Here is a 20680-nt window from a genome sequence, read left to right on the forward strand (position 1 = left end):
CAGCTCAGGTTACCTTTAGTGGGTGAAAAGTCAGTTGTGGTTACAGCTCTCCAAAACAGCTACTGAAGCAATGGAGCTTACAATGGGGAAAGACAAGGAAGAAATCTGAGAGGACCTAAAGGTGAAAAAAAATCTGTGAGGAGTTCTTACTCATTCTTCAAAGCCTTTTCTGGACCCTTTGGACTTTACAAGCCCCAGGATGGAAATAGCTGGAGAAAATCAGGTAAATAAGGAAAACAAGAGATTTCTTGATTTTACTACCTGTGTCACAAATGCTGAGTGGCTGATGACAAAATCATTTAGCTCTGGCATGTGCACACAGTCCCTACCAACGACCTCAGTCCTCAAGGCCTGAAGGAAGCAGACACCAGATTTCACAGGCATCCCACCTTCCTCCATGGAATTTGCACCCTGTGTGTTTGTCCAGTAACCAGCCTCATTGAATCATTTATCAAGATCTCTGAAATCATCAAATCCAGTCATTACCCCTGCCAAGTCCACCAATAACCACGTCCCACATCTACACATCTTTTAAATACCTCCCAGGATGGTGACTCCATCACGTCCCTGGACAGCCTGTCTCGGTGCTTGACAACACTTCCGCGGAAGGAATTTTTCCTGGTACCTGAGGGCACGATTTATCTGATATTAGCTGTCATCTGCACCCAAGGCCCATCGCATGAGGCACTGTACAAACACAGAGTCAGAGAGACTTTTCCCCAAAGATTTTTCAAGCTAAACAGAGAAGACAGCTGAATAAATTGCATGCAGACTGTCTTTAAAGAAGCTGTCAAACACCCCTTTGTAAAACCAGCTGTACTAAAACAGGGAAAGACCCCTGCAAAAATTATATTCCACCTCTTTTGCAACATTCCTTGATAGAAAGCATCTATATTTTGGCTCTGTCTCATAATTACCATCATTATACTGTCTATGTATCACTTTAAATAACCTGCTTCTAACAGTAGTATGATATTGCGTGGATACTGAAGAAACTTTTCCTAATATCCAATCTGAATGTCGCCGGCACAACTTGAGGCCATCTCCTCTCCTGCTGCCCCTTGTCGCTTGGAGACGGGACTGACTCGCCGCCGTCCCCGCCGCTCCTCCCAGCCGCCAGGGGGCGCCGCGCGGCGGCGCGGCCTCCCCGGAAGTGACGGCGTTGTTGTTTTCCTGCGGCACTTCCCGAGGCCGCCATGGACATCCTCAAGCGGGAGATCAGCAGGAAGCGCCAGCAGCTGGAGGAGAAGGAGCTCCTGGGGGTGAGGGCGGCCGACATGGACACGAGGAGCCGCCCGGGATGTGGACCCGGGGAAGGGCGGCGGGGGTGAGGCGTGAGCGGCCCGGGATGGGCCGGGGAAGGAGGAGCGGAGCGGCCCAGGGCCGGGTTTCCCAAAGCCGGGATGAGCCAGGATGGGATCGGGCAGGAGCTAGGAGGAGTTTGGGGGCGCGGATGCAGCCTGGCTTCAGCCTCGCTGTGTTCCGTGGGCTATTGGGGCTTGTTTAGTTTATTTCGGGCACTGAGAGATGAGAAAAGTCAGTGTGAACTTTGGTGAACAGAGTGTGGTTTCCTTCCTCCCCGCAGCCGCGTTCTGTCCACACCTGGACAGGGTCTGTTTTTGTGTGCCTAAAACCCCTCTACCCGGTTAGGGTCTGGTGTGTGTGCGCCCAAAAACCCCATACCCGGGCAGGGTCTGAGCAGTGTGTGTGTGCCCAAAAACCCCATACCCGGGCAGGGTCTGAGCAGTGTGTGCCCAAAAACCCCATACCCGGGCAGGGTCTGAGTGGTGTGTGTGCCCAAAAACCCCATACCCGGGCAGGGTCTGAGTGGTGTGTGTGCCTAAAAACCCCACAGTACAGCAGAGCCCCTTTCAGAGGTGTCTAATTTTGAGTTTTGGCGTCAGAGGCTGAAGTAGGGAGCTGTGGTGAGAGGCTGTTGTATGTCAGGTAAAGCACAAAGGAAGAAGTTGTGGTTTGTACTAATCCAGGAAAATGCTTTGGGGTGACCACATTTTCCAGCTATTGTGTGTCTGGCATGTCTTTTCAGGCACATTTCTACAAAGCTGCTCCAAGCAAGCTGATAAAATACTGTGTGTAAAGGTGATCTCTCCCACCTGGTTGACTTAATGTCAAATGATATTTTTAGTATGGTTTGTCTAAGCAAGCTGGGACTGATTGTGCACGTCTGAAGTGAAACTTTACAACAAAGACCACCAAGGCCTTACATGACAAAAAACTTGGGTTTTCTTTAGTGCTGGTAAGCACACTGTACTTTTAATTCTGCTTATACATAGATCCTGCAAAGTAACTCTATATTGCTGATTTCAGAGGTGCTTCCAACTAGTTTCCTTTCTGTGGCAATGTAGGCATCCCTGGGAAAGGATGTAGCTGAATTCACCAAGCCAAGTAAGAAAGTTTGAGCCATTTTTGCTGAACCATGCAAAACTGTGGACTGGTAACAGCTCTCCTCTCTTTTAGGGAAGTAAGAAGTATTTCAAACGCAGTGAGTTAGCTAAAAAGGAAGAGGAGGCCTACTTCCAGAGATGTGGCTACAAGGTATGAAAATTGTTCTTCCAGGACTTGGTGTGTTTATTTTGAAGTCTGCATTTTTTTCATCAACAATATCAATGTTGTTAATGATAATTGTTGTTCTTTGTTCAATCTGTTAATGTTGTACATTAGCCTGTAAATGAGAAGCCACCTGGAGAGGTATGACTTTCCAAAACCATTTTACAATGCAGGAAAAGATATGCATGACATACAGCTCCTTAAGTTTGTGTTATGGTTTGGCTTTTATTTCTTTTTGTTTGTTTGTTTGTTTGTTTTTATTTGTGGAAAGCATGAAGTGGCTCGGGATCAAAGCTTGTCTTCCTTTCTTATTAAACTGTGCTGTTAGGCATGAACACTGGATCTCATATAGTCACCTTCCTCCCCTTATTGAGAAAAATGGATACATTTGGATAATTTTATCCGATCTTCATTGTCAAAATGTCCAAAAGAAGTCAGTATAGTGTGGGTGTGCATCAAAAAGATCTGCCAACTCTCCTAAGTTTGTATTTGGGTTTTGGCCATCAACCACCCAGCACTGAAGCTGTGTAACAACAGCATTTATGTTCTTGCTGGCAAAATATTAGAAACAATTTTGGTAACCTCGGGTGCATTTTGCAACAAATGGGTGATCTGGAAGGCTTTATCTGCCTTGTAATGGTGTCAGGGCAAGAGTTTCCTGAAATGGAAAGAATGTTGTTGTCTTTTACAAGTGTGTGTGTGCCTGCCTGCCTGCCTGATGGGGTGTCTGGGAGGGGGGATGCATTCCCTGGGGAAGACAGTTTCATAATCTTGTTTGCTGTTAGAGGGCACAAATAGGAACTTTGTTTTCAAGTGACCTTTACCCAGTTAGTGACTTATTCTGAAACCTTGATCTGTTTGTGCATATTTGAACGTCAATGCCAAAGTGATTCTCGGAATGTGCAGCGTAAAGTCCTGAGAAAGCTCTGGGAATCCAGCTGCTCCTCCAAGTGCAAATGGCTGCCTGATGCCTTTGGAGCATTAGCTTGAATTCTTCACAACCTGATGTGGATAAAGTGGTGTTACTTGTGCTGCTGCAGCAGCGCCAGTTTTGGTGTGAAATGCAACTCTGAAAATGGTTTTAAAATAAGTTACTTTGTTAAATTTAGTATCTTTTTAGAGCCTCCCAGATTTCTGCATTTGTTCTTTACTCTGTTAATGAGACATGGAACACAGACTGATTTCCTTTTAAATTCACATACCTTTTTATTATGCTTAGATTTAATAAGTTCGAATAATTTCACTTGCTTGAAGAAAGCACTGAAACAAAAATAACAGTGGTAAAGATACTGCTTATAACTTGGAGTCCAGCTGACAGAATGGATCAAATCTTTTCTTCCAGTGCTGCTATCTCTTTATGATTTCAAGAATGTTTGTAAGTTAAAATTTGTATGTATCCTTCTGCTCTAGGAGTATATTAAAAAAAAAAAAAATTACATTGTCCTTCCATATTATCTGTCCCCTGTCTATTCCGTCTTCCATGCATTGATGGAAATTTTATTTTCCCCCTCCCTATGTGTTAAACATTGATTTAATTGTCACACCTTTAGTTGTAGGATTGATTTTTTTCTGTGTTTGCTAATGCAGCATTGAATGTAGATTTGTGGCCGAATCTTGTAGCTGGAGCCCCAGGGGTGGATCCTGCCAGCCACGTGGAGCCACACTGACACCTGAGCAAGGCTGGCACTGTGGCCTGGAAGAAAAAAAAAGCCTCTTTTAAAAAAGTAAATTCTGTCCAGTACCTTCCTCAAATTGATCAACCGAAATACAGCTTGCCCATGTACAGGGAATGCTGCAGGTTGCTCTGGCATTAATTGGATTGTTTCCTTTTTAGTAGGTGCAGAAAGGAAATAAATTAAGAAAAAACAAGATATGAGTACTGAAGGTGTTTCCTTATTATAGGAATATTACCACCAGCAATCTGCTCCTGCTGTCAGAAGTGTTGAATTTGAGCTTATCCAGGGAGCTGTAGTTACATGGCTGCTGTCTCAAAGTTACTTTGATCAAAGAGTTGTTTTGCATTATTAAAATACTGAATAATGAAGAAGGAATGTTCTCTTAGATTCAGGGACCTTCTTTTAGACCTAAGAGGAGTTGTTAGTGATCTGTTCTTATGAGGTGTTATATCTTTTTTTGTTTGGGGTTTTTTTTTCCACCTGCAAGAAACTGGCAAGGTTGTTAGAGAGGTGCATTACTTAAAACAAGGTTAGAGAGGTGCATTGCCTCTCAAAACCCAACAGAAATTGTGGAACACTGCTAACTGTGCTCAGCTCACTGAAGCTGCAGGTAATAAACACTGTAGCTGACAATGACACTGGAAGAAGCAGCTCCACTCTCACCCTGCTCTGGGATTTTCTTTCCTGTACTACTGTCTGTGCAGGTGCTGGTCCTGGGGAGCTGGATGAGGAACTGAAGCAGGCTGGGAACAGTACCAGTATTTGCGTTTGTTGGAGTATTTTCTGTTTGAATCATTTCCCTCTTCTGGTTCATCACACAGTGATGCAAATGGTCTTGCATGGCTAGGAAGGATGGAACAGGGGCAGGAATCAACAGGCAGAGGGTGGTTTTGCTATTTTTGGCACCAGTGCTGGCATCTGCCTGCTGAAGTGACAGTCAAACTTCAGCAATTGTCCTTTCTGTTTGTTGGAGAGACTGCTTTCTGCAACCTGCAGAAGTGTTAGTTAGTTACTGATGCTATCAAGAACTTAAATTGTTCTGTGAGATGCAATTATGGACCATAAAACTATGAAACTAAAGATTTATATTGTCACATTAAAGTCTGTGTTCCAGAGTTCTATATCTTGCCATCATTTCTCATCAATATGTGGGTTTGTTTCCATTGCACATGAGTAACTATGTCTGTTGAATGTAGGTACAGCAGCAGGAAGAGGAGGAGAAACCACTGGCTACATCAAATCCAGTGCTGGAACTCGAACTGGCAGAGGAAAAGTTACCAATGACTCTTTCCAGACAAGAGGTAAAATCAATCAATGGTTTAAGTTCATAAACCAACTCCCTGAGTTTACAGCATATGCACCTGAAATTTCTTGTAAGGGCTGTTTCATCCAGTGAGCCGTACTTTTAATAGCACTTTTATTAAATAATAAGCTTCCATTTTTGCAGTCAGTAATTAATGATCATCTTTGCTTATCAGGGCTCTGCTGTCCACCTGAATGCATAGGGAGGTACAGATGGGTAGAGCCTCTCTGATACAGGGATTTACACAGATGTTGTATAACATTTTACAGCTCTTTCAGAGTGGTACCCTGAGTATCAGCATTATCCTTGGATAGTACTGAAGATGGCATGCTGACTTTTTCCAAGATTTTTTTTCACCCGAGCTTCTTTTCTTTGTAACTCGTTGGTCTGAACACAGATTTAGAAACTTAAGTTTTGGATGTTCACCTTAGCCTCTAGAAGAAACAGTCCTAAAGGCAGAACAGCTGGGATGTTCTTTGCCTTTTCCAAGGATAAAAATGCTTATGTGGATTTAAGTTCACAAACAGATCCACACCCCAAAGCAGAAGCAGGAAGTTCAGAAGTACAGAGTATACTTTAGTCTTGGAAATAGTGAAATTCACAGCTGAGGTCATCCAAGCATGTCACACCTCCCCTTAATTTGTCAGGGTATTCAGATTTTTACAGGACTTGTAATGGGGTCTGTTGGTTTTGTGTTTGGTTTGAGGTTTGAATCAAATTGAGGGAAGCTTTTTCACTTCTGTTTTTTTTTCCCACTACTTTTCAAGTAATTATCCCATTAGATTTTGGGACTTCATATTTCCCAAATGCTTAATGATGGGGGTTTTCAGCAGATCATCTCGTAGCTGTGCTGGGACAACCTGCAGCCCAATTAGTATTTTTATTGCCAAGTCAAATAGGTGAGTGAGATTATTGTCAAGTTCCTTTGTGATTTTGAAAATGGTTTTTAAGCTCTGCCAGAGGGGTGATTTTTGTGGATTTGTTTGAACTAGTCAGAGCAGGAGGAAGTTCAACTGTATCAAACAGCCTGGGATTTTATGCAAAATTTGGATGGGTAATATGTGGAATGACCTTTCACTGAAATACCGTGGGAATTTTATATTTAGATTGTAAAGTGTCTGGAACATTTTTCTACTGCTTAAAATATTGCCATTTCCTCTCCAGTCCAGCTCAGCTTGTTATTCTAAGCAAAGTAAATAAATCTGTCATTCTGGATTTTATTTTGCTTCCTTTATGCGTCAGGGAGTGCTTTGATTCTTTTCAGGTTATCAGGAGGTTACGAGAGAGGGGTGAGCCCATCAGGCTGTTTGGAGAAACAGATTATGATGCATTTCAACGTCTGAGAAAGATAGAAATTCTTGCACCTGAAGTAAACAAGGTAGGACTGGCTCTTGGTTACTTATTTGTGGTGGGGTAATCAATAAGTAACCACAGAAAAGTTACTGAAAATCAGTTTCACTAACTATTAATTTTCAGGAGGAGGGGGTAATAGACAGCAAAGAGAATACCTGCTCTTGTCTCATTTTTCTTCCTGAGAAACTATGTTAAATATCAGAGTTTTGTGCAGTTACAGTTATGTTAGAGAGTTCAGCCCTAGAAATCTACCAGGCCCTTGTCAGTTGGAAAAGGGGCCTTCAGGTGGCACTAATACCTCAGCTTGTTCTGCCCCTACTTTTTAATGAGCGGAGAACCATCATTTACTGTTAAAATAAACCTGTGTTTGTGATTATGTGCACCCTGAGAAGGCACACGTAAGTAAGAGCAGGACTGCATACTGTTTCTCTGGGATATAAATGATTTTTCTAATCCTTGGATTCCAGAGCTATAACTTGTTATAGAAATATCATTTTTCCCCCTTCCCTTTAAAATAGCCATTAACTAAAAATCTTGGAGATAACTAATTTATTCCTTTTGTCTTAAGAAATGATCAGATAAGTGAGGAGATACAGTTGGGGTTTGTTTTGCATTCACTGTTAACCAAACTTACAGCCTTACTAACAGAGTGACAGTTTGCATTTTCTTCCCTAGTTTGTGGCAAACTGAATTGTTTTAAATGTCTTTCCCAGGGTTGCCCATGAAAGGGAAGCCTTTTCCTCTCCAAGTCTTTAAAATAAAGATAAACAGATCTAGAAATAGAAGCTCTGCTTATGAAAGCTTCCCCTCCAGCAACACAGATCACAGGAGCAGGATTAGGAAATAGGGAGCCCATAAATAGGGTTGTGCTGGATTTTTGTTACATGTTCCAGTCACTCCTGTTGCTGTCTAGGGGAATTCTGCATGTTGCTTAGTCAATCAACCTTGTGGTTCAGACATTTTTAGAGGAACTAAATGATTAATAGAAATGCTCCAGACAGGCAAGTATGATGATGGAAGAGGGGAAGTAACTGTGCATATCCATTCCCTGTGGAGTGGCTGAATTTATCTGAGGGTAAGAAATGTCATACTCCTTTATAGAGCTTTATATTTTAAGTCTTAAGACAAGAAGGCAAATCCTTCAACTGTGGTTAAGGCCAGTCTTGTGTTCTATTTGAAAGGACCTTTTAATTTTATATGTATGGTTTTAAACCGTTTTTGTTTTTTTAGTCAACTCTTGTAAAGTTGAGGGTTTTAAACAGTGAATCTGTATAAAACATTCTGCTATGTTTAAATAATTTGTAATAAAAGGAAACAACATTATTGTTTCATGTCTGGCACTGAAGGAGTGAGACTTATTTACAGCTTTTTTCAGGGCAGATGTGAAGACTTCTAGAGCTGAAAATGGTTGTGGTCTGGTTTTCATTTGTTTTGGGGTGGTTCAGTGCATTGCTTGGAGAAAATGGCTTGAAGGAAGTCCTAGAGGCTGATTCCATCCTACAGGCTTTTCTTTTTTTGGTGAAAATACTGTAAAGAGTATTTTTCATAGGTATGAGCTCTTCAGAAGTTCATGCACCTGCTTTTTGTTAAGTGCTGAAGCAGAAACTGTTCTTGGAGTTCAGTTAAATTCAAACAACAGTGCTAAACCCTTATGTGTGTTTTTACAGAATTTGCACTTTAAACAGAAGTTGGATGCTCACAGTGACAGTACTGAACTGCTTTTATTTACTTCAGGGCTTTTTTATAAATCAGTCTTTTTTTTTTTTTTTTTTTTTTTTTTTTTTTTTTTTTTTTTTTTTTTCTTTTTTTTTTTCTTTTTTTTTTTTTTTTTTTTTTCTTCTGTTTCTAGGGCCTGAGAAACGACCTGAAAGCTGCTTTGGATAAGATTGATCAGCAGTATCTGAATGAAATTGTAGGCGGCCAAGAAGCAGGAGATGATGACTCCCAGAATGACCTGAAAGTCCATGAGGAGAATACTACTATTGAAGAACTAGAAGTATGGGATAGATCATAACTAAGGAATGTTAGATGTAGTTTGTTGCTGTGAGAAAGCTTCAGGATTGTTTAAACAAAGTTGTCTTCTTTTCAACAGCTGACTTAGGAATTTTGAAGTATTCTTAAGGAGAAAATTTAGATTTCCAAGCCTGGAGTTGCACTGTAGGTGCCTACAAAAGACAAGTGAAAACTCAAGTGGTCTTCGTTTAAAACACTTCATCCCAAAGGGGACAGGTGTTGCCTGCAAAGACAGTGATACAGTAAAGATTCATTCTCCAGGGATTTCAGAAGTAGGGAATTTAATTGCAATACATTACCTGGTCATAAATGCCAAAGCCTTTCCAATTTGAGGGGATAATAAGGTCAGTAGCAATTAATTTTCCCTATACAAGAAAGAAGGACTCTGAAAAATAGACACACAGAAAGAATGTTTGATATGAAAACATCTAGGACCAAAAAAAATCATCAGAAGTAGGCTGACCACAGGAAATATAAGAAGTGCAGAGATAATGTGTCCCAGAAACTTGAGTGCAAATGGCTGCTCTGTTCTGAAAGAATCCTGTGGTGGTCGTGTGAGTGAGTGGAGAGTGAGTGCTAGGAAATGCATTCAGCACCTGGTATTTCAGGATAATGTTTTGAAAAGCATATTAACTTGAGCTGAAGACTTTTACCCTTAATCTTCAAAACTCTTTGCAGGAGTTAATCTTCATAACGTCCTTCCAAAAGTGTGTTTAAGAAATAATACGATTTAAAACTGAAAGCTGAAGTGAATACATTATTATTAAGAAATAGTCTGGGATTTTTGTTATGGTGCCAGGGGTTCTGTTTTAAAATAACTGCAGTACCAGAGTGGATAGCAGCAGTTGTGTTGGAGCTGCATTTTATTGATCTGTTAGCTCTCAAAATAACCCCTTTTTGTGGTAGTAGGGCAGGCTTGGTTTGAGCCATGCAAACAATCTTTTTCTAAAAAGTTTGGAAACACCATGTCTTAATTTTATGTTACTTCAGCTGCATTGCCTTGAGCATAAAGGCTTACATTGAATTTGACTCCAAATCTAGGAGATTTTTAAAAATAAAACTCACTTTGGAATTGTGAGGGCAATGGAAATAGATTATAAATCCAGCTGTACCTACTGGAAAATGTTTATAAAACTTACTGTTAGTATTTACAGTTTTGAGGTTTTGGCAGGATGGTGGATACAGCTGGGCTTTAGTGGTTTGTTGCTTGGTTTTGGGGTCTTTTATTTCGATTTATTCCCTCAGATTCACAGTTGTAATTAAATGGTAAAAAGCCCCAGTACATCAGAGAACTGAAATAGCATAACAAAATAATTAGGTTAATTGAGGGCTTTGGGGATCTCAAAAAACGCAGTGCACCCACAGTTCCCCTTAATGCAGTGCTGTCAGAGAGCTGCTAATTATACCAATAATTTAGTAGTTAATGATTGAAGAATTACTGTTGTATTGACTTTTCAGAAATAATCATATTGGCATTGTGATCTAAATGTTTTTTATAGATTAATGAATTTCAGTAGCATTTGTAGCTATTTCATGACCACTTGTTTGGGATTTCTTGTGGAATTTATTGCAGTTCATGGTGCAGTGAACCATGCTCTGCTGTGGTGGTGCTGGCAGACTAGACAAAGTATAAATAATGGCCTTTTTTTCTCCCTGTTCCAGGCTTTGGGAGAATCCTTAGGACGAGGTGATGATCACTATGATATGGACATCATAACAAAGTTCTTGAAGGTAACAGACTCAAATTATTCTGTAGTTGTGTCATTATTACTGCCATGCAGATGGATTTCAAGAATAGAAGGGTGGGTTTCAGCTGCTTGAGAGGAAAATCTCACATGTTCTGTGTAAGATGTGGGTTTTTTGAAATGCTTGGCACTCCACAGCCTTTGTTAGTCACAACAGTGACTTGTGCCAGATCTGGGAAAGAGCTCTTGGGAGAGCAGCGTTCTTCAAAATCTGGTCCTGCTTTTCCAGACAAAATAAATATGGTTTTGATATTCATGTGATATTTGAGGTAGTTGTCTGTAGTTGCCTCTGTGTAGTACTGTGGCATCAAAACCTTCAGAGGAGTTTCCTTGGAACAGTGCAAGCTGAATTGGAATATCACCTAATACTGTTAGTGACATTAGAGAGTTTTAAAGGAAGTCCACAGGTTTAAGTGGATGGCAGGAAATTGTTTCCTTGTTTGCTGGCAAGAAACCTGTGTTGCCTCTCAGCTGAGTCAGACTGTGCCTCTGTAACTGTTGTGGTGATCAAATTCACAGCAGGAGGTGAAGCTTTAATTTGTGTGTGTACATTTGAGATAAGAGGGTTATTCCTGTCCCTCCTTGCCTATCCTTCTGAAAAAAGTTTTACCTTCTTAACTCTGGTTTCTCCAAAAAACTCACTTTGTCTCAGTCGCTTAGCCCTCTGTTCTGCCTGATGTGGCAGGGAAGTCACTAGATGGCACCACGACACAGATGTGTTTGCTCCCTGCAGTTCCTCCTGGGAGTTTGGGCCAAGGAGTTGAATGCCAGGGAAGATTATGTGAAACGGGGCGTGCAGGGGAAGCTGAACAGCGCCACTCAGAAGCAGACAGAGTCCTACCTGCGGCCGCTCTTCAGGAAGCTCCGCAAAAGGGTAAATCACCTTTCAGTGATTCATTGTCCACTTCAGCCTTTGCTTCCCAGGTACCCAGCGCTGGTGCCCTTTCTAGGGCGGTGTTGGCCTCACTGAAGGACAGGGGGTTAGTGAGTTGGTCACAGTTTCTGTATCTAGAGCTCCTGACACCCAGTTCTGACTTTATCTCAATCAGTGAAATCTGCCCACCCACTGCTTTTCCAGCTGTTTTTTAAAGCAGCACCTGCTCCCTGGGCTGCAGACAGGGCAGAAAATTGGGGTTGCATTTTGCACTTTGCCATAAGCTACCAGGTGTAACCACTTAATCTCTCCTCTTCAGATCCTTCATCTGAATAACAAACATGTTTTCCTTTGTGAAACTCCTCAAGCAAGGGTAGTTGCTAAACTTTGTATAAATGCTGAGTAAGATGATTTTCCTGAGCTGCTGTTTTGAAGTAAATATGTCTTTTTTTTTTTCTTTCCCCTCTCTCCTGTAGACACTTCCTGCAGACATCAAAGAATCAATAACAGATATTATTAAATTTATGCTGCAGAGAGAATATGTGAAGGTATGTTTGTAGTCTTCCATCACGTTCACACTGTCTGGTTGTAAAAGATTGAGTTTATTGCTTCAGCATTCCTTTTTGTTTGTTTTGGGTTTTTTTTTTTTTTTCATTTTTGAAGATGCATAGCTGGAAATATAATATCTATCCCAACAAAATGAAAAATGGCAGTGAAATGTTAGGCTCCAAGTAGTGTTTGGTCCACAGCCTGACAGAAGATCTTTTGAGGTTCATGGAACTGCACAGCTTTGTAAACATGAAGGAAATTTCTCTCAGAGATGGGTGTATTACGTTGCAGAGCATTCCTCTAGGGGAAACCTGATGTTCTAAGGTTAAATGAAGGTACTGAATAGTTATAGGGTGTTGATGATTAATGAGTTAGGAATTAATTGAGGCAAACGGAGTTATTGAATATAAGACACTGTCCCTTTCTTTGTCTACACTCACATTAAGTGGCTTGGTAAGGTTGAGGTAAGTTCATGAGAAGGTTTTTTGGATGAAGTCTGCTCACTGGAGGAGGCAGAAGTACTTTGGGACACAAGACCAAAGGCAGTGTTAGGTTTTATTTGTAGCTGCCTTCAGAAGTGAAACTCAAATACCAGTAGCATTTGCTGAAGCAGCTTGTGTATGCAGAGGAAACTGAGCTGTCTTTTGCCTTTAAATTTTTGCTATTTCTTACTGTTCTTGTGAGGATTTGGCATAATTGTCAAGTGAGCAAGCAAACCTGCTTTTGGTGCTGAAAAAAAACTTTATAAGGCCTAAGGCAAATTTAATCCAAATGATTTGGAAGCAGAACTGAACATGTGGGATGTATCATAGTGGGGTTTTATTTTGAAGCATTTTTTTTCTCTTGGTTGTCATCATTATGTGGAAATTCCCTTTCCAATACCGTCTCAAACTAATGAACATGCAGGAATGTGGTGTATCTCTGGGTTAATCAGCAGTGCTTCTCTCTCCTGGAGGTGCTTGCCTTTAAGTAAACTTCACAGAGTGATTTTGGATGACTTGAGTACACATTTGGATGTTTCGTTGTTTTGTTTTGGTTTTGGTTTTTTTGCCTTAGGCTAATGCTTTTACACCTACATCCTTTTCAATTTTGCTTCCTAAGTGACTTGTCTCTTTTTGCCTACTCTTGTCTTCTGTCCCTTTTGCCTGCTACTTGCTTTGTGCAGCCTAGTGAGTACTGTCAGCCACAAATTTTTGCTGTGTTGTTAGTTGAAAAGCCTGAAAGATTTTAATTTTGAAATCAATGTGTTGACAGCAGGCAAATGCCAGAATTCAAGTTGTCCACTCAGCCTTAATTAACCATGTTGTGGCAGTCCTGCAAGGGTCTTTAATTCACATACTGTTTAATCACAAAAGGGTATTAAAGTCAGCAAGTAGGTATTTGACTAAGACTGTTCAGATTCTGCCTCATGCAGATGATGACTAAGCTCTGTCCCTCCTCAGATTTGCTTTTAGGTCTGTCTGCCACCTCCTGCCTTGTTCATTATTCACCTCCCAGTTTGTTCAGTGCTAGCTGGAAAGAATATGCACCCACTGGTCATGATTGCTGCTTCTTATTGTCCAGTTTCTGAATAGGAGGTGATAAATGAACTCTTTTATCAGTGGATTTTGTAGCTGCTCTCTAATAGAGAAGGAATGTCCTGTTCCACATCCTTCAGGTTTTTTTCTGTAACTGTATCTGTCACTTACTGGTTCTCAGTTGTTATGTTGGTGGTTTTTTTAGAGCTCTATCCTTCTCTCCCTTTCTATTAATTTTTCCTTCGAATTTTATCCCTGTTTTTTCCCAGGAATGTTGTGTGTTACAGCTTTAAAATGGGATCTGTGCTCTTGATAGGGAAATTCTTGATTGTTTTACCGCTGCTACTGTTCTGGCCTTTAGCATGGTTACAAATGTAACCTTATTTAACCAGAGATGGTTGAGTTGAAAATAATCCCAGTAAACCTTAGTTTTAGTCAAGGTAACCAGACTGCCTTAGCCAGTTGTTTTTTTTCCTAACGGAAAGTCCATAGTCCTCGCTTCCCTCAGAGCTCCATGTGGGAAGGTGCGTTGTGCAGCTGGGTAAAACCACGCAACGACACCAGCTCAGGGAGACTGCAGTGGGTGTTTAACAGCCCCTGGCAGTGCAGAAAAGCTTTGTGTGGTGCTGTTGCCGTGGTGCTGAGTGATGCCCTTCCCTCCCCAGGCCAACGATGCCTACCTGCAGATGGCCATTGGGAACGCTCCTTGGCCCATCGGCGTCACCATGGTCGGCATCCACGCGCGCACGGGCCGCGAGAAGATCTTCTCCAAGCACGTGGCCCACGTGCTCAACGATGAGACTCAGAGGAAATACATACAGGTAATGGCAGCTTTGGAAATCCCAACAGGTCTGCTCGTGTAGGGGCATCTTTGGGAAACATCGGTGTCAGATGATGTGGTAAAAAGGGTCCCAGGAATGGACAGGTTAATTTGGGTCAAGCGTAACATCCAGTTAATAGTAGCTCATGCTGGACCTGAAGGCTGTTCACTGCTGGGCCAGGAATGGTCTGATGGGGTTTTCTGAACTGCTGTGATCCTGCATGAACACCCAGGCAGCTGCGAATATAGGCTTGATTCTCCTGAGGCCTCTCACTGCTTAACTTGTGCTTTAAACATGCACACAATTTAATACTGTAAAATTCAGTCCTTCTGACTATTTCTGCAACTAGATAAATGTATTCATTACTAAGTTCAGCAATCTGGGCTCAAAATTCCAGGTTTAGTTCCTTCTGGGCATCTTTATACCCATGTGGACTTCTGGTTGTGGAATTAGTAGCAGTGCTGTTTTTCTACTCTGTCCTTTCAATACAGTGGGTGGACAGGTCTGGGGAAACAAGCCTTCCCTCTTTGTATTGTAAGATGTGTTTGGCTCTTGCCAGTTGCAGTTTCATTGGGATAAAAAACCTTCTGGGTCAACTCTGAAGCCTCCAGAGCAGCATCATGGAGCTCAGAGCTCCTGGCAGGGGAGGTTTATATTAATGTCTTCCTTCTGCAGCAGCAGGACTCCTGTTGCTTTTCAGCTTCTGCAGGTGTCTGCAAGGAAATTACTTGCAAAATGCAACTTCCCCTTCTGCTCTGAGTCTCTCTGTATTTGGGCTGCGAGTATAACCTTTGGTTTCTCTTCAACTCTAGTGTTTAATAGCATAACTTGAAAAAACGTCATTGTGAAGTCACAGGGACCTCCAGACACTCACAGAGACAACAAATTAATTTTGACCAATTATTTTGTAAAGTGAAAATTGGCATGTTGGTTATGCATCTTCAGAGACAGGCTCCAGTTATGCTTGCAAGTATTTATTGGACGAAATAGTTTTAAACTAAATGATGCTGCTATGGTCTGTGTTAATCTGCGTGGCCATAATGGTGAATAATTCATAGAATCACAGAATGATTTAGATTGAAAGAGACCTTAAAAGACCATCAAGTTCCAACTCCCCTGGCAGGGGAACCTTCCAGACCAGGCTGCTCAATAATTGGTCTTCTCTGTTCATTTGCCACTCCTGGAGCAGAAGGATCTCTACTCTGGAGTGTTGCTTGGTCTCTCTTAACATACCTTGTGGAAGATGCATATGAATTCCCCAGTTTGTCCCTTCTCTGCTTTTGGGGCTACAGCTTGAAAACCCTTGAGTTCATCTTCCCACTGTGAATTTCCTATCTCTGCTTCCAAATTACTCAACTCACTGAAGCACCAAGATGAAGTTGGCTTTAAACATGCATGTTCTCCATGTTGGTTTTAAATATTGGGTCTTGTTTGACAAGTTTGGTTCAAACTGGAGCATGGGATATTTATTACCCGTGCTCCCAGCAGCTGCATGAAGCTAACATGTTCCTGATTACAGCACCCTGGAGTGAGAACATCCCAAACAAGGAATCATTATGGTGTTGGGACAGACTTTCCATGCTTGCCTGCATTAGAAAGGCCAAAGCATCATCCTGTTGAATCATTTTTGATTCATTTGAGTAATTTTTCCCTCAGTGAGGAGCTGCCTTCCATGAGGAGAGTCTCATGACAGGGACGTGACTCTGCCATCTTGGAGTACAATGTCACTGCTAAATTACACTTCCACCACAGCAGTTGGCTTTCTTCTTTGTTAGACTTTTCTGTGTGACTTGAAAGAAAATAATCACAGGGTTCCTGTCATGTCTGGTTTTGGCAATTGATGCCTTGAAAGAGCTGAAAAGTCCACATGCTGCCTTTCTCCTTGATTGCTTCAGTTTGCTTTTGTGGTGTCCTGTGTGCTACCACAGTTCTGAGAAATGTTTGGTTCTTGCCTTGGCTGTGCAGCTTGTTTTGAAATTGCTTTTTGCTCTTTAGAATTAATTTTAAAATTCAGCTTTCTTCTAAATATCTTTAATTATGATATAATTTGCTCCCTTGGTGATGAAGAGGGTTTAAAGAATTACTGTCATCCTTCGCTGTGAATCTTACCAGGTGAGACTGAAGCTTTTTGATTATGCCACAAACTCCTCTAATATTGAAGAGAACCTCAAACTTTGAACAGAATAACAACCAAAATAAAAATCCCAGCCTCAAAATAGCAGCCTTTTTAATTCTTCTTGTTAAGCTAAGAATACTCTAGGCTATTAAGTTCGTTCAACAGCTGCAGCCTTATTACAGAATTGTCCTTGTTTTGCTGATTCCTAGGGGCTGAAGAGGCTCATGACCATTTGCCAGAAGCACTTCCCAACAGACCCATCCAAATGTGTGGAGTACAACGCGCTGTGAGGCTCTGCAGGGGCCAGGGTGGGACTCACATTTTGGATTTCAACACCCAGAGAGGATGGAAGAGGCAGAGTTTGAGCCTGAGCATCAACAGGAACTTGGGGTGGGCTTTGCAAAAAAAGCAGAAAGGAGTTTTGGTGGGGTTTTTGTTTGTTTGTTTTTGTTTGTTTGTTTGTTTTTTACAGCTTCCTTTTTCCTTTTTCCAAGCCTCCTTTATTTAGATTTATTTTGACATCTGTGCTTTTTGTTGGACACATCCAGTGTACGGCAGAGGGATGGGTTTTGAAGAGTTTAAAACCAAGACAATGACCAAGGGACAATGCACATGACAACTGCTTTTACTTCAGTATGTTATTAAGGGAACTGTGCAGACTGAACTGTTTCCCATATTTTAGAGCTTTAGGTGAGTCTCAGCCCTGCAAGGAGCATCTGTGGGGCTTTTTTTGGCTGCCTTTGCATTGGAGACTGACGTGGGGAGATGATTAGAGGGAAGCAGTTGAATCTGAATCTTGGTTATTTCTGTAAATATAAAGACTTTATTGGCTAATCTTTCATGTGTTATTTATCAAGAATAAAAAAAAAAAGGTTTTTATATTTCTCAGCCTCAGTGCAAAGAGTTTTTGATCTTGAATGCATCTGATTTGGATTTTTTCTTTTTTTTGGTAATGACGTTTTTAATATAAACCTTCTGGGTTTGGGGGAAGTAATCTTACGGCTCTTGAGGCTTTCAAATTCCATTTTTATACATCTGGAGAAAATTTTCAGTCTGCTGGGCATTGCAGAGAAAATAATTAGGACCTCCCATGACCATGAACAGTATTTCTAGCAGCCACAAATCTTTACCATTGTGTATCCTGACTGGGAATGGTGAGGAAACTCATGGGAACGATGATGTTTAATTCTCCATAAACAGTGAAATATTGAAACTCTGTTAGTTTTGAGCAGAACCGCTTCCTGAAGAAATGTGTCATTATTCCATTGAATGGGTTTGTCTGGGTCCTCACCTCAGCTGGCAGCTTGGAGCAGGAATTGGAGCCCTCTTCTCAAGGAGTGACCTGTGCTCCTTGGGTGTTCCCTGTGTCCTGTGGCACCGTGAGAGATACTGGGGGATGTGTGCTGGGAGGAGTATCTTGGAGAACTCCAGGTTCTTCTGGAGACACTGTTAGATTCTGAAGTGCTTCTTTGGACACAGATTTTCATTCTGGAGTGTTTGACCCCAGAGAAAATGTCAAGAGCTTAAAGTTTAGAAGTAATAAAATGAGGCTGATGAGACCTCACTGTCTCTTGGGGGAGTGGCCTTTGGGGAGGAGATGGGGGTTTGTGGGGACAGGCTGGGCAGATGTCAAGAGCATGGAAGAGTTTCATTAACGGTGGTTTCTGGTGATTCTCTTTGCAGTGCTCTGTCCAGATACTCTTTGGGGGCGTTATTACAACAGAAACATTTGTAACAGTGCAACTTTATCCCTCTCCCCACCCAGACGGTTTCCTGACCTGTTTCTAAATCTTCATCTTGACCTTAGTTTTGAACTCTGTAAATAATTGAGGGACAATATTGTCCCTTGTTCAGAAGAGCTGTAATTTCCCTGGAAACTGCAGCAAGTGAGTGGCCAGGAGATGGTTTAAGGAGCGTTGTATCGTCTGCTTTAACGGGAAGTGGATTCCTTAGGGGATCTGTAATAGTGCTTGATGGATTTTTCCTTCCTGCCTTGGAGCTAATTATTGAGGAGAATTTTAATGGTGCCCTGAGTGCTGGTTTGAGTGGGGATGCGCCTCCTGTAGGGATGTGAATTTGAGGTTGGAATGTCTTAATCTGATCAGGTTTTGAGGAATGCAGTTCAAGCAATGTGCCTCCTTGCTGACAGTCCCTGAAATACAGCCACCTTGCTTGAATGAATCCCATGACGGAAGAACTTTATCCCCTTGCAATCCATGGAATGGTGCTGTGTGGGGAGCTGAGGAGCTGGGAACTACTTTCTCACGGCATATCCGTGTAAGAGTTTCCAGCTGTCCAGCACGTGAGAGCCAGCTCTGCTCCTCGGGGGATGGTGGGCCGGGGGACACTGTTACAGCAGCTGCTTTTCATCATCGGGTGGAGGCTCTTTGCAGCTGGATGGCCCCAAATTGCAGCTACCAGACCGTGATCAAATAGTTAATAATGCCTCTTAGCCAAAAAAATCCCAACCCTCATTCTAGTTTAGGGAGGAGTGGGTGTGGTGCAGCTGTCACACTTCGTGACAGTTTGGGTTTTTTATTTTTTGTGGGGAGGGTACGTTTCAGTTTAGCAATTTACTTTTCCCTCTAGGCTTTTCCAGATGTTTATTTGTGATAATTCTTGCATTAGGCGGAAATAACTCTGCTGAATCCTAAGACCTGTAGCCATAGGATGAAGTCAGGAGTTCGCCATAGCGGTGTCTGCAGTGGTTTTGGGACTTCAGTGCCCCTGGTCATTTACTGCAGTCACTGGCCCTTTCCCAAGCCCAGCTGTGGAAGGGCCTGTGCAAGGTGAACTCTGAAACTGTTGGTACCTGCCTGATACTGGTACTATTGTGCCTGGTGGTGGTTAAATGCCTTAATTTCCCTATTTGTTATTTGTGCTGCTGGAAGGGTTCTTAGGGTAGGTGTGTATGAGACCGGTTTATTTTAATGGAGGAACTGGGTTCCTCTTCAGCTGGCTGCCACAACATCGCCACCATCGATCCAGTCTTGGCCAAAGAATGAACCTGACTGGGATGTAAGTGGCTTCACTTCTCAGGGGGAACTCAGAGAGTGCTCTGACTCCCAGACCCAGGGGATGAGAACATAACGTGGTGCCTTCCGGGAGGGCTGGCACAAGGTGGGCAGTGCTGGTGTCAGATCTGGAGCAGGGTGCCCTGAAAGCTGCTCCTGAGGTGGTGAAGAGCGACCTGCAGCACTACTGGAGTCACTGCCAAGAAATCTGAGCCATGGTCCCAGAGTTTTCAGGGGTGACTGAAAACCTTCACTGTGGCTGTTGGGTCCATCCCAGACCCTCCTGGGGATTTACTGCAGGCAATGGTTCCCCACTCAGCAGTGCTGGGTGATGGTCACAGGGGCTGCCTGGCTCTGGGCTGCTGCCACTGGGCTCCCTGTGGGATGTGGGGGGGATTGGGTGGATGACACAGGAGCTGCTGGGAGGGGAAGAGGCTCCCTGGACAGTGGAAGTAAATGGAAGGAGCAGGAAGCAACGGCACTGGGAAGTTGGGAGGTCCCATGTGAGACTCTGACTGTTGGAAGCTCCCTGTGGATTTGGGGGGTGTTGGGTGGCCAAAGGGGTCACTGGTGCCCACAGAGGGGACAACAGTGATGTCCCTAACCCTGTGCAGGGGTCACTGCTGCCCTCCTGAGCCAGAGCAGCCTCTTGGAGTGGGTTCCCTTGGGAAACGACCAAGCGGGGCAGTTCCTCAGAGCATGGGGAATGTGCTGGTGCTGAAGCCCGTCCCACAGCCATTGGCATTGCTGGAACAGCCTTGCAGCAACTTGGCATCCAATCCACGTAAGTGAGCATTAATTTTACTTATTTCAGGTTGTATGTTGGAAGTAAATATTATTTATGACTTTGCTTCCCACAGCGGTGGGACAGTCAGTCACACTCTTGTGTCCTCCTGAGCCCCTGGGACCAGTGCTTGGGAGAACATGGCATGGAGTGAGCATGGATCTGCTGGGTGCTGAATCTCAAGGGATCTCTACAGGATGGGCTTTTTTGCGGGGGAATGCCAGGGTTTCCTGAAATCAGGCCCCAGGGCAGCCAAGGAGCAGGTCCCTCATGGACATCCTGGCCAGCTGTGCACACATCTGGACCCAGGATCTCTAGCAGTGGTAAGGATTGCCTGGGCTCTGCCC

At 42.8% G+C, this 20680-nt stretch overlaps 1 protein-coding gene across 2 annotated transcripts; it reads left to right on the forward strand.

The window, feature by feature from the left end:
- The first annotated feature begins 1170 nt into the window (after positions 1-1170).
- On the forward strand, positions 1171-17423 carry PRPF18 (pre-mRNA processing factor 18). 2 transcript variants are annotated; one of them, XM_066182739.1, is made up of 11 exons: positions 1171-1262; positions 2479-2556; positions 2683-2709; positions 5441-5545; positions 6812-6925; positions 8750-8896; positions 10576-10644; positions 11392-11532; positions 12009-12080; positions 14264-14419; positions 16745-17423. In XM_066182739.1, the coding sequence occupies exons 1-11, from the start codon at positions 1197-1199 to the stop codon at positions 16823-16825; spliced, it is 1056 nt and encodes a 351-aa protein (XP_066038836.1). In that variant the 5' UTR covers positions 1171-1196; the 3' UTR covers positions 16826-17423. The 2 variants fall into 2 exon arrangements, with proteins under 2 accessions (XP_066038836.1, XP_066038837.1); XM_066182740.1 differs by lacking the exon at positions 2683-2709.
- Positions 17424-20680: the final 3257 nt, after the last annotated feature.

This window comes from Chamaea fasciata, unplaced genomic scaffold, assembly GCF_029207755.1.
Source record: "Chamaea fasciata isolate MVZ Bird 193981 ecotype frontalis unplaced genomic scaffold, bChaFas1.0.hap1 SCAF_5, whole genome shotgun sequence".
Lineage (NCBI taxonomy): Eukaryota > Metazoa > Chordata > Aves > Passeriformes > Sylviidae > Chamaea > Chamaea fasciata.

Bases quoted from the DNA above. Each gene is read 5' to 3' on its own strand.
- PRPF18 (XM_066182739.1), top strand. From the start codon at position 1,197: ATGGACATCCTCAAGCGGGAGATCAGCAGGAAGCGCCAGCAGCTGGAG. The intron at 8,897-10,575 runs GTATGGGATAGA...TCCCTGTTCCAG, and splicing joins CTACTATTGAAGAACTAGAA to GCTTTGGGAGAATCCTTAGG. The intron at 12,081-14,263 runs GTATGTTTGTAG...TTCCCTCCCCAG, and splicing joins TGCAGAGAGAATATGTGAAG to GCCAACGATGCCTACCTGCA.